This window comes from Aegilops tauschii, chromosome 5 (assembly GCF_002575655.3).
Source record: "Aegilops tauschii subsp. strangulata cultivar AL8/78 chromosome 5, Aet v6.0, whole genome shotgun sequence".
Lineage (NCBI taxonomy): Eukaryota > Viridiplantae > Streptophyta > Magnoliopsida > Poales > Poaceae > Aegilops > Aegilops tauschii.
In genome coordinates this window covers 544301172-544316875 of record NC_053039.3, presented here as the reverse complement: position 1 = coordinate 544316875, position 15704 = coordinate 544301172, and the positions used below count along the sequence as shown (strand labels likewise).

At 49.1% G+C, this 15704-nt stretch overlaps 3 protein-coding genes across 3 annotated transcripts; 2 read left to right on the top strand and 1 right to left on the bottom strand.

Annotated features, from left to right (window-relative positions):
* The first annotated feature begins 5841 nt into the window (after window positions 1-5841).
* LOC109765197 (receptor-like protein EIX2) lies at window positions 5842-8944 on the top strand. Its single transcript, XM_040391120.2, has one exon. The coding sequence runs from the start codon at window positions 5862-5864 to the stop codon at window positions 8691-8693; it is 2832 nt and encodes a 943-aa protein (XP_040247054.1). The 5' UTR covers window positions 5842-5861; the 3' UTR covers window positions 8694-8944.
* A 668-nt stretch (window positions 8945-9612) lies between these two features.
* On the top strand, window positions 9613-12299 carry LOC109765178 (uncharacterized protein At5g02240). Its single transcript, XM_020323955.4, has 7 exons — window positions 9613-9891; window positions 9996-10267; window positions 10436-10472; window positions 10554-10651; window positions 11253-11314; window positions 11721-11844; window positions 11933-12299. Exons 1-7 carry the CDS (start codon window positions 9840-9842, stop codon window positions 12050-12052), a joined length of 765 nt encoding a protein of 254 aa, XP_020179544.1. The 5' UTR covers window positions 9613-9839; the 3' UTR covers window positions 12053-12299.
* A 151-nt stretch (window positions 12300-12450) lies between these two features.
* On the bottom strand, window positions 12451-15067 carry LOC109765179 (scarecrow-like protein 30). The gene has a single exon (XM_020323956.4). The coding sequence runs from the start codon at window positions 14634-14636 to the stop codon at window positions 12663-12665; it is 1974 nt and encodes a 657-aa protein (XP_020179545.1). The 5' UTR covers window positions 14637-15067; the 3' UTR covers window positions 12451-12662.
* Window positions 15068-15704: the final 637 nt, after the last annotated feature.

The window sequence follows — 15704 nt, the reverse complement described above, 5'->3', positions numbered from 1 at the left end:
GGGTTAGGGCAGTACGAGAATAGAACAGGGGAGCTAACAAAGAGGGGAGCGTCTCCGCACCACCGATCAAGCCAAAAACGAACCGAGGAGCCATCGCCTACGATGAACTTAACATGTTCAAGGAACAGAGGCCGAACTTTAATAAGGTCCTTCCACAATTGAGATCCACGCCGGGCCCCAGCACACATCGAGCTAGAGTGCGGAAAATATTTAGCTTTAAGAATAGAGTACCATAAGGTGTTGGCCCCATTGGACATAATTTTCCACCACCATTTGATCAAAAGACATTTATTCATGACCGATGTGTTGATAATGCCTAACCCCCCAAGGTTTTTAGGCCTACACATGAGTTTCCATTTAACCAGTCTATATTTCCGTCTGTTGTCAGCAGCGTTCCAATAGAAAGCACCCCTGTGCTTGTCAAAACCAGCATGAATACCAGCCGAGAGTAGACAAAAGCCCATTAGAAACATAGGAAGGGAGGACAGACAAGCATTGATCAAAGCAACTTTCCCGGCATTCGTATTATATCTACCACGCCAGGGGAGGACACTATTTCCCACCTTAGAAACAGCCGAAGCAAAGTCTTTTTAATGAAGCATATCTAGCGAAATGGGAAGACCCAGGTATTTAAAGGGAAAGGAGCCCAGATTATAGTTGAGAAGTCGAGCCACTGTCAAAGCCTCCGAATCATCAACACCAGTGACCAAGACCTCACTCTTAGAAAAGTTAATTTTCAGACCCGAAACAGCCTCAAAACATAGGAGGATGAACTTGAGGTGGGCAATGCAATCATCATTCAGTTCAACCATAATAATGGTATCATCGGCGTATTGCAGGTGAGTAACACCTTCCGGGATTAGATGAGAGACCACCGGCAGGATATGACCATGATGTGCAGCCCTAGACAAGATGCGAGAAAAAGCATCGGCAACGAAGTTAAACAGAACGGGGGATGCAGGATCACCTTGTCGCAGGCCCCTGCCATTGACAAAGAAATTACTAATGTGGCCATTAACAGAGACCGCAGTGTGGCCACCGGAGACCAACTGCATAAGACGGTGAACATACGCCCCATCAAAGCCTTTCGCTAAGAGAACCTTTCTCGGGAAAGGCCAACTAACCAAATCATAGGCTTTCTCAAAGTCCAGTTTTAGAATGACAGCCTTAGATTTACGAGATCTCAAGTCATGAACTATCTCATGTAGACAAAGAATCCCATCTAAAATGAAATGCCCTTTGATGAAAGCAGATTGGAACAGGCTGATAACTCTATGAGCAACGGGGGAGAGACGGGTTGCAAAACCCTTAGCAGGAAACTTGGCGAAATTGTTGATCAGCGCAATAGGTCTGAATTGGGAGATCAGCTCAGCACCTTTAACTTTAGGAATCAAGGTGATCACCGCATAGTTGGGACGAGATATGTTAATGGTCCCCAGACAAAAGCCCTGAATAACATTACAAACCAACTGTCTCAACTGCGGCCAGAATTTTCTGAAGAAGGGGATCGAGAATCCATCCGGCCCCGAAGCAACATTAGGGTTGGCAGAGTTAACTGCGTCCCAAATTTCCTTATCAGATAGGGGCATCATCAAGGCATCGTTCTCTTCGTCCGAAATTTTCATATTATGGTCCCACAGGGAGGAAGAGATAGAAAAACCAGAAGGAGGTTTGGCCCCTAATAGCGACGAGAAGAAGTCCATGACATGAGAGAGGATGACAGATTGGTCCGAGGACCGAGCACCATTAATAATCAGGCTGTTAATACAACAACGCCTCCTCCGACCATTGGCGATAGCAAAGAAATACGCGGTAGGGGAATCCCCTTTTAGCGTCCAATTTAACGTGCCACGCTGGCGCCAATAGACTTTCGCTTGATGATGCAACTGCATCAAGGCGGCCTCAAGATTATAATGCAAAGCCCACCCATCATCGGAGAGACCCAAAGAGTCAGCCGTACGATCTAGGTCCATGATCTGGGATTCGAGAGAATTCTTCGATCTACGCTCCTCCGCAGCGTGGTTTCGGGACCAACCTCTAAGAAATTTGCGCAGATTATAAGAACAGGGATGCCAATCATCCATAGGGCCAAAGGAGCGAGAGTTTGGGGCCAAGAGGTTAAGGATCTTAGAATCCAACTTGTCATTAAACCCTTCAACGAGCAGCCAGGAAGCATCAAATTGGAATCTAGAGGGAGGTCTATCTTGATGCATCCCATCATCAAGAAGAAGAGGGGTATGGTTGGAGCCCACGATACTTTTAGCGAGAAGGGAGCCCCGAGGGAAAATAGAGTCCCATCCGGAACAAATAAACACTCGATCGAGCACAGATCTAATCGGGATGGCCTGATGGTTGGACCAAGTAAAACGGGCCCCAACCCTAGGGAGCTCGCGGATAGCACAGGAGCTAATGAAGTTGTTGAAAGCATTAGCCAGAGGCCAAGAAAAGTTGTCATTGCTTTTTTCCGAGGGAGAGCGAAGAAGGTTAAAGTCACCACCGATAACTATCGGTAAATTACACGCCTCGATCTTAGCAGAGAGCTCGTCCAGGAACAAGGATGATAGCGAATGATCAGCCGGACCATATACCACAATAAATTCCCAGAGAGTATTAAGAACTTTGTGACAAACTACCGTGCTTGCCCAAAAAATACCATGATCAAAAGCCACAAAATCAAAGACATCCCTTTTAGAGCCAATCAGGATCCCTCCCGAGTTGCCAGTCCCATCCTTCGACATCCCAGATACGAAGCCCTTCAAGCAGAGTTTGGGAGGAAATCTTTTGCTCTTGCACCGTGACAATGGCTGCATTGGAAAGGGAGGGGGGCCACCAGAACAGGTAGATCACCAAGGCAAAAAAGGAGCATCCAGGAAGGCCCGAGCCAAATTGGAGGAAGGATGCTTCGTCTCTTGAGCCTTGTCATCATGCCTTGTCTCTTGAATACTGAAGCTCATCCCCTGACACGAAAACCGTATGTTCTGACAACATCGTGAATTAATAAAAACATCATGCTTTACTTTCTAACGTAGAGGAGCTGAGCTATACGGTTCAACATGGACGTGAGATTTACCCAAATCTACCGCGTGACATGCAGCGCAGCAACACGCTTTGCGACTTCGAAACTACTTTGCGAACGACAGATGCGTGGCCAATTCAGCGCCGATGCAAAATCTGACGATGTACTGAAGTTTGCTTTCTAACACCAATGGCTTGATTAACAGTGTCGTCCATAAATTGTGCACATGGCGTCGTGTGTATAGCAATGTTCTTGCAACTTCGGTGATTCGGTCTCCTTCCGTTGTGGATTTCATGCACTAAGATTTGGACACCCACACCTCAAGACTCCTTATAGGCATGGTTATGCAGTAAGAAGGGATTGGTAACATGAGCAGGAAGAACGTCCACACTCTTTTTGCACCGACACTTTGGGAGCTATGGAAACATCGGAATGCAATCGTATTTGAAGGGGGTTGGCGTCGGCGGGATTGTTAAAAGGGAACGTACAACCTTTCTTTGGTAGGATAGAACGGCGGGTGAGTGGGGAGGATTATATTAGATTCAGTGGCGTTTTGGTAGGGTGGTGTCCTTGTATATGTAAACTTGTGTGGAGGCATTCTTTGCCTTTCCATCTTGTATATGATATGCACATTCGTGCATATTCGAGAAAAAAAGATTTGGTGGTTGTGCACTCCCATGATTCAATAATCAAAGCGAAGCAAAGACTCACATTGGTCACTAAGGCTGTGTTTGGATGCACAATATTTAGAAAACCATAGTATTAAGAAACCACGGTATTAGAACCTGTAGGCAAGAAATACCAAAGTACACAAATAATTTGTTATCTGCAGTATTGGCAAAACCGAGAGGCGTTTCGCTCTTTGGAGTTATGTGATGTAACTAGCCGCTAAAATATCGATTCAAATATATTTGTATGAGGGTGTGCATAATTTGCAGCCTGTATGCTGGACGTACGCGTCACGATCCATTGAGGTTACTCGGCATCCGGCCATCACGCGCCACACCATAAAGACTTTGCTAGCCGTGCTGCAGCTACAAGCTGTTCTACAAGAAACAGAACACGTCAAGGAAAAACAAAGAGATGACTCGCAGCTTCTCTATAAATTTTTCACTCGCCACGGCAACTCATCAGCAAACTGATGGTGACACGTCAGACGCCGCGGGCTTTGTGCATGTCGACGTGGCTGGCCGGCGGGCGGACAAACAAACCGTAGGTATGCAAACCCAAATTCAAAAGGATGAAATTTGTAGAAGAAAACAAACCACAAGGCCCGTACACTCCTTTTTTTCTACATGGCTGTGGAGACGCGTCATTGGCCGGAGAAGAGGCGATGAGATGAAGAAGGCAGCTAGCCGTGAAAGATAGAGACAACGTTTTTTCTTCATGCTCGATAAAAAAATTAAGAGGTTCGGGGTTGTTTTCTAAATACTTCAAAATTACCACGGACAACGTACTTCTTAAAGTGCAGTGCTACTTTCATCCAAATACTTCAAAGTATTCTTTTTTTTTTTTGCGGGTGACACTTCAAAGTATTCAATACCATAGTTTTTCTAGAAACCACGGTATTCCCATAATACTCCAAAAATACTTTGCAAACAAACTGGCCCTAAACTTTATAGGGAGTTCTACGCATCTGCCGGCGGATTTCTTTTAAAGATCCGCCCCATGGCGAGTCATGTGATCTAGATTGCTCATCGCACAATTCCTCTTTGCAACAAGAGTATTGTTTCAAAAACAACGGTGACTATTGCAACAAGAACTTTGTTTCAGAAACACATCGGTGACTATTGCAACAAGAGTTTTGTTTCGGAAACATTGGTGCCGTTGCAAAAACATCTTTGCGTATGATCCCACTTTACAACAAGAGCTTTGTTCAGAAACAACTATTGCGACAAGGGCTTTGTTTCAAAAAAAAATTCGCTCAGGGCGGAGGGCTCCCCCGACGCCGACAACATTGGCGGTGAGGCCATGCGCTGCGCCGCGCGCTACTGGAACGATGACCGGGCCGCGCAGATCTGAGGCGATGTTGTCGACGTTGGGTGATGGCTTGGTGGTTCCGATGTAGATGCAGGGCAGGAAAGATGTGAGCGGCAGGGCGGCCGACTGCATGACCGGCGACAAGTGAGGCGGCGAAAGAAAAGCGGAGGCATGAAAGTGGGATGGCGAAGGCCCGCCTCGCCGCCGAATGACGGCTGCTGGAGCGAACGATGGCAAGCACGAGCGAGCACGGGCATACCTGATCATGTAGTCTGTTTGCAGCAAGTGCCAAGTTGCAGAAACAATTCTAAAACAAGGGTGAAGTTGCAAGTAGGTGAAGGTGACACCTGACCATCCGATCAACGACAGATGGAACGCCTAGGGAGGCGGACGACGTGCTTGGAAAGATCCGCCGGGTGACCACAAGCTTTTCCCAAACTTTATTGACGGGAAACAGGCATTTTCCTACACGCCGAGTGGGTATAGCACGTATTGACCGGGCTCATTCGCTAAAGCTAAACTCTATTGATAGGAAACAGGCAATTTCACTAGTACACTCTATTTCTTGTCTCTTCGGAGTTCAAGATTTGGCGCGCTTCGCCATCACCCAACAGTTGGTCTGTGGAATTTTTATGCGCTGGGTCAGTCAACTCATATGGACTCTTCACAGTTCTCGACCCGGTGGACGGGGTTTCGATGTTACTACTACCTGCCGATCGACCTGGCGTAGCGCGCAGGGCACTTTGACGCTCACAAGGGTGGACCGAACGAACTCTGCTAGCTCCTTAAATCCAGACGTGCATGGCCGAGGCAAGTAAGTACTACCCACACTCGTACTTACCCATTCGTACGTCCACCACCCAAAATGGCCAGCCCAAGACCGGCGATCCTCCTAGCGACGTGGTGCCTCATCTTCCTCCGGAGCTGGTCTGCCCCAGCCGTGCCTGCACTCCGGCCACCGCCACCACCATCAGCACCGGGAGGCACCCTCTGCATCCCCCGCGAGCATGATGCGCTTCTCGCCTTCAAGGCCGGCCTCACCGATCCGAGCAACTACCTTTCGTCGTGGCGGGCCGAGGAGGACTGCTGCCGGTGGATGGGCGTCGGGTGCAGCAACAGGACCGGCCATGTCATCAAGCTCGAGGTCAAAAGCGACGGAGCCATCGGAGGTGAGATAAGCTCCTCCTTGCTCACTCTACGACATTTGAAGCACCTGGACCTCTCATCCAACTACTTTGGTGGGAGATCCATTCCTCAATTCATCGGTGACCTCCGGAGCCTGACTCATCTCGCCCTCACTGATTCGTTCTTCGGTGGGCGAATCCCTCCTCACCTTGGGAACCTCTCGAATCTGGTCAGTCTTGACCTCTCAATTCTGGGTTGTTGCTCGCCTGATCTCTTATGGGTGACGCACCTACAGAAGCTACAACACCTCGACATGGCTGAGGTGGACCTTAGCGCTGCCGTCAACTGGACTCATGATGTCAACATGCTCCCCTCTCTGGTAACCCTTGAGCTAACATCTTGTGGGCTTCGTAACATTATGCCTCTACCGTTGCACTCAAATCTCACGTCACTAGAAACCCTTGACCTCGACTCCAATTCCTTTAACTCGTCCTTTGGAGCCAACTACTTGGCTTGGGAGCTACCTGCTCTCCAACTTTTTTACATGGATAGATGCGGAATCGTGGGTTCTATCCCTGACGCAGTGGGAAACTTGACCTCTATGCAGTCATTGTCCCTTAATTATAACAACTTCTTTGGCATGGTGCCATCCACCTTCAAGAAACTCAAGAGACTACAAGTGCTCCATCTATTTGAAAACTTCATTAGCGGAGGCACGCAAGATCTATTTTATAGATTGCCAGGGGATGAGTTACAAGAGTTGTATTTGGACCACAACAACTTGACAGGGACTCTTCCAGATCGGCTAGAACAATTTAGTAGCTTGTCCACACTTTGGCTCAGTAATAACAAACTATCCGGAGAGATACCGGTTGGCATAGGGAAACTCGCAAATTTAACGGAGTTATGGTTGGACTCAAACAACCTGCATGGTACAGTCACCGAGGACCATTTCACGAATCTGACTAGCCTAAAACACTTATGGCTATCTGGTAATTCCATAACTATGTTGGTCAACAACACATGGAGCACTCCATTCAGCTTAACTTCAGCGGGCTTTAGATCTTGCATCCTAGGCCCCCTGTTTCCGGCATGGATTATCCAACCAACACTCGGCACCCTTGATATTTCAAACACAGGCATACATGACTCCATTCCCGAAATTTTTTGGTTTGACTTGTACCGTTGTGAAGTTTTGGATCTATCGGAAAATCAGATTTTTGGTATGCTTCCCACATTTTTCTTGTTTGGTGGAATGGAAGCTGTTATATCCGATATTAGTTCTAACCAGCTCGTTGGCCCTATTCCAACACTCCCAGTGAACCTCACCTTGTTGGACCTCTCTGGGAACAACCTATCCGGTGCATTGCCATCAGATATCGGAGCACCGACTATAGAAATACTCATGCTCTTCAAAAATTCTTTTTCTGGGACCATCCCATGCTCCCTCTTTGAGTTGCAAAATTTGCAGTTTCTAGATCTATCAGAGAACCAACTAAATGGGACATTGGCCAATTGCCTCCATGCACCAAAAACTTCAAACGTGACCATGCTTAACTTGAATAACAACAATCTTTCGGGAAGAATCCCGTCATTTCTTCAGAGGTGTAAAGAGCTAAAATTCCTTGATCTCGCATACAATGAATTTTCTGGGAGCTTACCGACATGGATCGGCTCAAAGCTACCATCCTTGGCATTTCTGCGGTTGCGGTCAAACATGCTCTCTGGTGGCATCCCTGGTGAACTGACCAGGATGCATGGGCTTCAATATCTAGACATTGCAAGCAACAACATCTCAGGGAACATACCATGGTCGCTTGGGAATCTGCTAGCTATGGCTCATACTCCCGATCAAGAAGGTGCCCTTTTCAAAATTGTCAACTTTGGGATTGTCTCCGTCTACAAGTACACTGATGTGTATACTGATAGTTTATCGGTGGTCACAAAAGGTCAGCAGTTGGAATACACAACAGGAATCGCATATATGGTAAACATTGATTTTTCTTGCAACAGTTTGACAGGGAAGATTCCTCATGAAATCGGCATGCTCAGTGCATTGACAAACTTGAACTTGTCATGGAATCACCTTAGCAGCACAATCCCTGTGACTATTGGGGAGCTACGGGCACTGGAATCTTTGGACCTCTCACACAATGAGCTCTCTGGTCAAATCCCGACGAGCATGGCAGATCTAACTTCACTTGCCCACTTGAACTTGTCTTACAACAATCTGACAGGAACCATACCTTCTGGCAATCAGTTACAAACTTTAGATGATGCGTCAATCTATGCTGGCAATCCAGGTCTTTGTGGTCCGCCTGTATCAAGGAATTGCTCGGGACCGGAAATCACTCCATGGACTCCTGAAAATCGGCATGAGGGCATGAGCGATGCATTGTCATTATACCTCGGCATTGGCACGGGATTCGTAGCAGGTCTCTGGATCATCTTCTGCAGCTTCTTATTCAAGAGGAGCTGGAGAATTATTTGGTTCTCGTTGTTCGACCGCGTGTGTGATTGGGTCTACGTGCGAGTGGCGGTGAGCTGGGCTTCATTCACAAGGAAAGAGTAGTAGAAGCTGAGATCATTAGAGTCTGTGGTCACAAGAGCTAGAGCTTCCATTCCGGCACAACGTGATATGGGGTTGTGATAGTATTTCACCTTTCTTGCCCATTGTAAATGTAATGCTCTTCTTTTGGTGTGTAAGTCACTAGGTCTGTATGGTAAACCATGGGTTACCTTTGATGTGTATGAAATCTTAAACATGTGTAACGAATAAAGATGTTGATCTCTACACCTCTATAGTAGTATGATGATTGATTATTTATCTCTACTCTTATAAAAAAATCGAGTTGGTGATGATGGTGTGCCTGCCATCTTGCAATATAGACCGTTTGATCTATATCTGACAGATAGAAAAGAAACTATGGCAATTTTGCAAAACGATACTCGCACCTCTCTCCATATTTGCAAATAAGGCTTTCCCCCGTTCATCCTTATCTCCCACAACCTCATTGTTGAGCAATTAAAAAAGGAAGTCTATGAAACAATCTGGCATGGTGGCCGCTGTCAACTTCGTCCATCCCCATGCCTCCGCTCAGTCCGACCACCAATCACTTCTTAGCGAGAATTATTGCAGTAGGATAGTGGCTAGGAGGATTTGAAAGGCATTATGGAATTAAGATTTCCCAGGTTTAGCTCAGGACCCCACTACTCGTCGTATTTGGTTTGGTATTGCTACCGCACATGATTTCGAAAGTCAGAACATTATTGCTTCTCACTTTTGGCAATTAGCAATAATCCACGCCCCACTCCTCCTCACCTTATCTCTTCTCTTTCTCGATATATCATTAGTTCTTACGCACGGAATTACTCCCGCATCGGTCAATCACAACTGATGTTTTATAAAATAAAAAATGCATCTTGATGTTCTTGCTAGTCCTGAGATGAAAACTCACCGTGTGCGGGGAGCGAAAGGCGCCTTGCTTCGAAGAAAGCGTATAGCAGGCAGGCGCGACGTGGCCGCCCTCCACGCCGCGCGCCCTCCTGGCATGTCGTCAGGTCGGTCGGTCGGCACGGCCTTCTAGACAAATCCAGAGCATCGGCGTCGTCTCATCCTTCGCCGCTTCTCTCGTGACACATCGGCACTTGGCTGCGTCGAGGCGCTCTGCAGTTCGCGACCAGCTACCCTGCAGTACTGCGCCACCACCCTCCGGCCATGGCCGCGCCCCGCCCCACCGTCCTCGTCACCGGCGCCGGCGGCCGCACAGGTACCCTTTCCCTCCTTCCCCGCCCGTTTCTCCGACCAAAACCCGACGAATCCGCCTGCCACGGCGGGCAATTCCGGCCCTAACGCTCGTCGAATCGATCGCAGGCCAAATCGTGTTCAGCAAGCTCAGGGAGAGATCCGACCAGTTCGCGGCGAGGGGCCTGGTGAGGTCGGAGGAGAGCAAGCAGAAGATCGGGGGAGCCGACGACGTCTACGTGGCCGACATCAGGGAGGCGGAGCACCTGGCGCCCGCCGTGCAGGGCGCCGACGCGCTCGTCATCCTCACCAGCGCCTCCCCCAAGATGAAGCCGGGGTTCGACCCCACCAAGGGCGGCCGGCCCGAGTTCTACTACGAGGACGGAGCCTACCCTGAGCAGGTTGGGTTTTCTCCTCTGTACTGTGCCACAATTTGGATTCAGAGTGTGCCGCTCCCATAATTAGTACAGGTTCAGGATGTGTCTCCTCTGTGTTTCAGTGACATGCCACATCCTGAAATCTTTGTCGGTTATTAAATGGTGATAAATTTGGGCGTGGGTGTGTTTCAGGTGGACTGGATTGGGCAGAAGAATCAGATTGATGCTGGTAAGCTTCGTCTTGGTACTGCATTTTATATGTGCATAAGTTTATGTGGATGTTTGTTGAGTGGGATCTTGTGTTGGGCAGCCAAAGCAGCTGGTGTGAAGCACATAGTCTTGGTGGGATCCATGGGGGGAACAAATCCCAACCATCCATTGAACAGCCTTGGCAATGGCAATATACTGGTAAGTAACTGGAGACGAGTCTGTATGTCTCTTCACCTTTACTTCATTGCAGTTCATTTGCTCTGGCTTTCACAATGAACTTATTATCCGGAACGCCTTAGTACTATTCTCTGAACATTGATTGGCGGCAGATGAGCCATCTGTCTCAGAAGTCTGAAGGATTGTTCATCACAGAAATGTTCAATTGCTAGATTTCTAAGTTCTAACTACTGACAGGTTCGCCATACAAATGTTCAGTCGATAGATTTATAACAGTTAGATCCATAATACAGGAAAAAACAACTTAATGAAGAAAGTTTTGCAAATAAACCTTTCTGAATATTAAGTTCCTGTCGTAGCTAAAATTTGGAAGTTCTGTATCCTCTCTATTGGCCTGGAATGTTCATTTCAGAAGTCTTGCTTTTGTTTTGTTTCCATCGAAGCTTTATTTTGTCTCATCCAAATAAAGCAACGGATGAAAGATAGAAATAAAAGATACAGTGCATAGTCAGCTAGTTGTGGTACCGTTGATCTAATAATCCACTGAGACAAATTCATTTTGCAAATTCAGACGATTTTATTATTGAAAATGTGAAATCTTGATTATTGATCTCTGATGTAGGTCTGGAAGCGCAAGTCTGAACAGTATCTGGCAGACAGTGGAGTTCCTTATACAATCATAAGGTACATAAAGAACATGAACTAGTTTGGATAAAAAGGCATCCTTTAGATCAATTATTCTTGAAAAAGAGTTGCTCACCTTTCTGAAGTGGTGTACTTAATTACACTAAATATCAATCACTTTGGATGCAGCTCCACGTTTAATGAGACAATGAGTGGCATATAAAGGGGTGAGGCAAATGCTCAGGGCCATCAAGTAGTTTTTGTTCATCTAATTAGCATCTCTGTGAATTGTCTAAATTTCGTGCTAAATGTTTCATTGTTGGTCTACTGCGGTTAAATTTGACGGCTAGTTTTTGTGAAGCTAGAATAAAAGTGCATTGTGCTAATATGCACAAGAACACTAGAACAGGTTAACTATTCGCTGATACATAATATGCTATCATTTTCTTCTTTTCCTTCAATTTAGGCCTGGTGGTCTGCAAGACAAAGATGGGGGAGTGAGGGAGCTGATTGTCGGGAAGGATGATGAGCTTCTCCAGACTGACACTAAGGCAATTCCTAGGGCTGATGTGGCTGAAGTTTGTGTTCAGGTATAACATATGATAATTCCTGCAACTGTATTTCTGTGGACAGACACTTGAGGACTATCATTCTGATTATATACTTCTCTTGAAACAGGCCCTGCAGTATGAAGAGGTGAAGTTCAAGGCATTCGATTTGGCTTCGAAGCCTGAAGGTGAGGGCACCCCGACGAAAGATTTCAAAGCGCTGTTCTCCCAGGTCACAGCCCGGTTTTGAGGCATCAGTTAAGGAGCATAAGTGCATTTCTAAGCTTATAAGGATCTTAATGTCTTTGAGTGTGTATCCTTGTGCATTATGAAGTTGCTGACTGATGTAATTGCACAATCGGTTTATCAATAATGCTGAAAATAGCCTCCTATGGATGCATGGAGATTGGACAAGCAATCTATGCATTTTCCCGAGATTTTCTCCGAGGAGAAGAAGTCAGCAAACAATTGAGAATACATTGATACAGTTTAACGGATATGACTATCTTCTTTTCACACTCTTGACTCAGATCTGATGCACACGAATAATCCACACGAATTTTATCATTTACGCAACAGCTAATATATCACTCAGCAGCTCATATGCACCTTTCATTGAGCTGAGAAATGAAACATCAGCGCTACCGATTCAAGGAACAAACAAACAGTTTGCAATACACATGCTTCATTTGGTACAAAACATATGCAAGAAGCTTCTGTTCTAGTCGAGTTTAGCAAAAATATCCATCAACTCTGCTCCCAGCAAAGGGTCAAAATTCAACAACATAAGCATCAGAATATCAGATACAACAGAACGGAAAAAAGTGATGAAATGTACCAGGCAACATGTCTCTAAAGTTCTAGCTAGGTTTCCATGTGGATAGGGCGCCGATGACTCGGCCCTTCCAACCCTGCAGCATCCACTTGTTATCTTCGTCGACGAAGAAATCCCTGTGGTAGCTCTTGGTTACCTTGTATCTTGCTTTTTTCACCGACTCTTGAAGCAGAGGCACCTGCCTGAACCCTGCCCTGAGGTTCCTTACCTGCCATTGCTTGTAGGTCTCCGGCCTCTCGACCCTCTCCGTGCCCTCACAAGCGACCACGTTGAGAAGCTCCCGTCCGAAGTATTCCCTTTCGATCAGCTGCCTGTGCTCATCCACCGGCGGTGCGGTCGCTTCGAGCATGTCGTAGAGCGAGGAGAAATAGAACAGAGCCTCCTTGAAGCGCGTCACGAAGAATGGCGCATTGTAGGTGCCATTGACAACCGCGTGGATGAACCGATGCGGGTTCATCTTCCTGATCGTGTTCAAGACTGTCTTCCTCGGGCTCTCGTCCGTCACCGTCTCGTCCATCATGTGCCGCATTCTGAACAAGCAGTTGACAATAAGAAGATCATCTTTGTCGATCCTGAGATCTTCGACTCGGATGGCATCCCACTTGGCAGCAATTGCGCGATACTCGAAGGGAACATGAAACATCTTGGCGTACTCGCTTAACCGCCGGCCCGTCGCCTCTAAACGCTCTGCAGGCCGGAACCCTGGCTGCGGCAAGTCAATGCCGGTGATTCGGACTCTTGGGGGGCCACCATCTCTCTTCGAGATCCGCTGCAAGAAGACTGGCCACTGGAAGCCCCAGTCTATACCGTAGTCCAGAATGTGCACGCTTGTCACACCCTTGGTAGCATCCAAGATGGCTTCATTGGAGTAGAACCTGGACATTCTGATGAACGGGCATGCGGTCCCATATAGCTTGAATATTTTCAGCATGTCAGCGGAAGAAGTTCGCCGCGCGACAAGCGAGCGGTAGACGGTGCTACCGGTGCCGGCAAGGCGAGCCTCGAGCCCATTAGCGATGTAATGCGCCAGCCTTTGCCCGGCATCCCCGTGAGGGGAAGAATGCCGCCTGATCTGCTTCAGCAGCTCACCCGAACCGCGGTGATCATCGATAGCCGCGGCCTGGGCACAGTGTATGAGCAGGGTTGTCAGGTCGACGGACTCCTCCTCCACGGTGGGCACTCCGGTCTTGCCCTTCTTGCGGCCTCTCCGGTTCCCTGACCCTTTCACGTACACGCTGCTGATCTCCGCTTCGGCCGGCAGCGGCGACTGAAGGATGCAGTTGACACCGTTGCAGAGGAGCACTTTGTCGAACATCTCCCGGACGGTCTCCTCCTCGGACAGCGCGAGCTGCTTGCGCCGCCTCTCGTCCTCCGGCTCCAGGTCGTCGTCGCCGTGCCGGTTCTTCCGGCCCTTGTGGACGGCGCACTCCTCCTCCACCTTCACGGAATCGCAGGGAACCAACTGGCAGGAGCTCTGTCTGCTGCTGCTGATGAACATGTCAGGGGATCCTCCTCCCATTCCCGCGAAAGCGCAGCAGGGATCCATCCAGGAACTGTGCTGGTACGCCGGCTTGGCGTCGGCGATGATGTCGACGAAGGGCTTGGCGACGGCGAGGAGCGCCGAGTCCCGCGCCGGCGCGGTGGCGGCGGCGGCGTCGGGAGCAAAGAACTCGTCGTCGTCGTCCTCGAGGAGGAACTGGTTGATGTAGGCGAGCACGGCGTCGTCGGAGGCCTCCTCCGGGCTCCCCAGCTCGGTGGTGGTCGAGACGGGGCTCGGCGTGCTGCCAATCAGCGCCGACTGCGGCGGAGACGGCTGGTAATGGGCGGCGGGACCGGCAGGAAGGCCGTGGAAGCCGTAGGGTGAAGGGGGGAACCGGAGCTGCTGCTGGTGGTGCTGGTGGTGGTGGTGGAGGGAGAAGTCGAGCGCGTAGGCGGGGGCCGCCGCCGGGTTGGGGACGGAGAAGACGTCGCCGTACTCCACGTCCTCGCAAGAACCCATGGCGCCACGATCCACCTCCTTCCTCCCTTCCTTGAAGACTCTGCTGCCGCCGCCGCCGCCACTTCTTGGCGCGAGATCTCGCAGTACTCACACGCAAACCCCACCTCCGGTGTGTCCTCGCAGAGGAAGATGAAGATTGATTCCTCGCTCCCGACGAACTGGACAAGAAAAGGGGAAGGGCAGGGAAAATCAACCCAACCCGGTGGTGATTCTTGCAGGACCCAGGAGAGGCCAGTAGCAGCCGGTTGCGTGGAAGAGGCGGCGGCAGAAAAGGAAAAGAAATCGCGGGAGCACCTTGCGGGAAGGGGCCGGGCAGCAGCTAGAAACCCCGAGGCTACTCTTGGGAGTAAGAAAGCGGGGGTGATTGGTGGGGAGCGGACGCAGACGCACGCACTGGCCGACGCCGACGAGAGTCTCGAACCGAGCGTGCTGGTCTGGGTGGGAGTGGGATGGCGACGTGCCCTTTGATCGGCAGCCGCTTACAAAAGTTGCGTCTTTTTCCGCTTTGTTTAGTGGAGCGGGAGTGATCTCATCTGATCTGATCAGATTACCGGCAGTAATAATAAAATGGCGATGTGGCGACGGGGATTGCGCCACCTCCTGGCTGCTGCGACCTGGTCGTCTCGGAGGGAGGAGGGAGGAGGTAGCGGGGGGAGAAAGGAATGGGGGCGGCGACATGACGCGCCACGCAGTCACCACGTGCTGCTGCACGACGAATCTTCTCCGCTCGCGGGTTAGACGGCGGGAGATTGATGCATGGGTGGCTCATTTTTGGTGTTACGTTACTTGCCTCGTTTTGCACTGGCAACGTGCGGTGGTGCACTGTGTATTTAGAGCATCTCCAGCCGTTGGCCTTCAAGGAACGCCTAAAATCGCCGTCTGGGGTGAGCCCGCGCTAAAATCGGTGTCGGGACGAGCGGTTCCTAGTCGTCGGCCCCAGGATCGCCCCTCAGACGCGGGTTTTTTTATTTAAAAAAAGGAGTTCGGCAAATTGAACAAAACGTTCGGCTAAAATTTGGCAAACTTGACATATATTCGACATGTTCGACGTTACATAATAAGTTATTT

Excerpts from the sequence above, each read along its gene's own strand:
- LOC109765197 (XM_040391120.2), top strand. The coding sequence starts at position 5,862 with ATGGCCAGCCCAAGACCGGCGATCCTCCTAGCGACGTGGTGCCTCATC.
- LOC109765178 (XM_020323955.4), top strand. The coding sequence starts at position 9,840 with ATGGCCGCGCCCCGCCCCACCGTCCTCGTCACCGGCGCCGGCGGCCGC. Across the intron at positions 10,473-10,553 it reads GAAGAATCAGATTGATGCTG|CCAAAGCAGCTGGTGTGAAG; the intron begins GTAAGCTTCGTC and ends TGTGTTGGGCAG. Across the intron at positions 10,652-11,252 it reads TTGGCAATGGCAATATACTG|GTCTGGAAGCGCAAGTCTGA; the intron begins GTAAGTAACTGG and ends TCTCTGATGTAG.
- LOC109765179 (XM_020323956.4), bottom strand. The coding sequence starts at position 14,636 with ATGGGTTCTTGCGAGGACGTGGAGTACGGCGACGTCTTCTCCGTCCCC.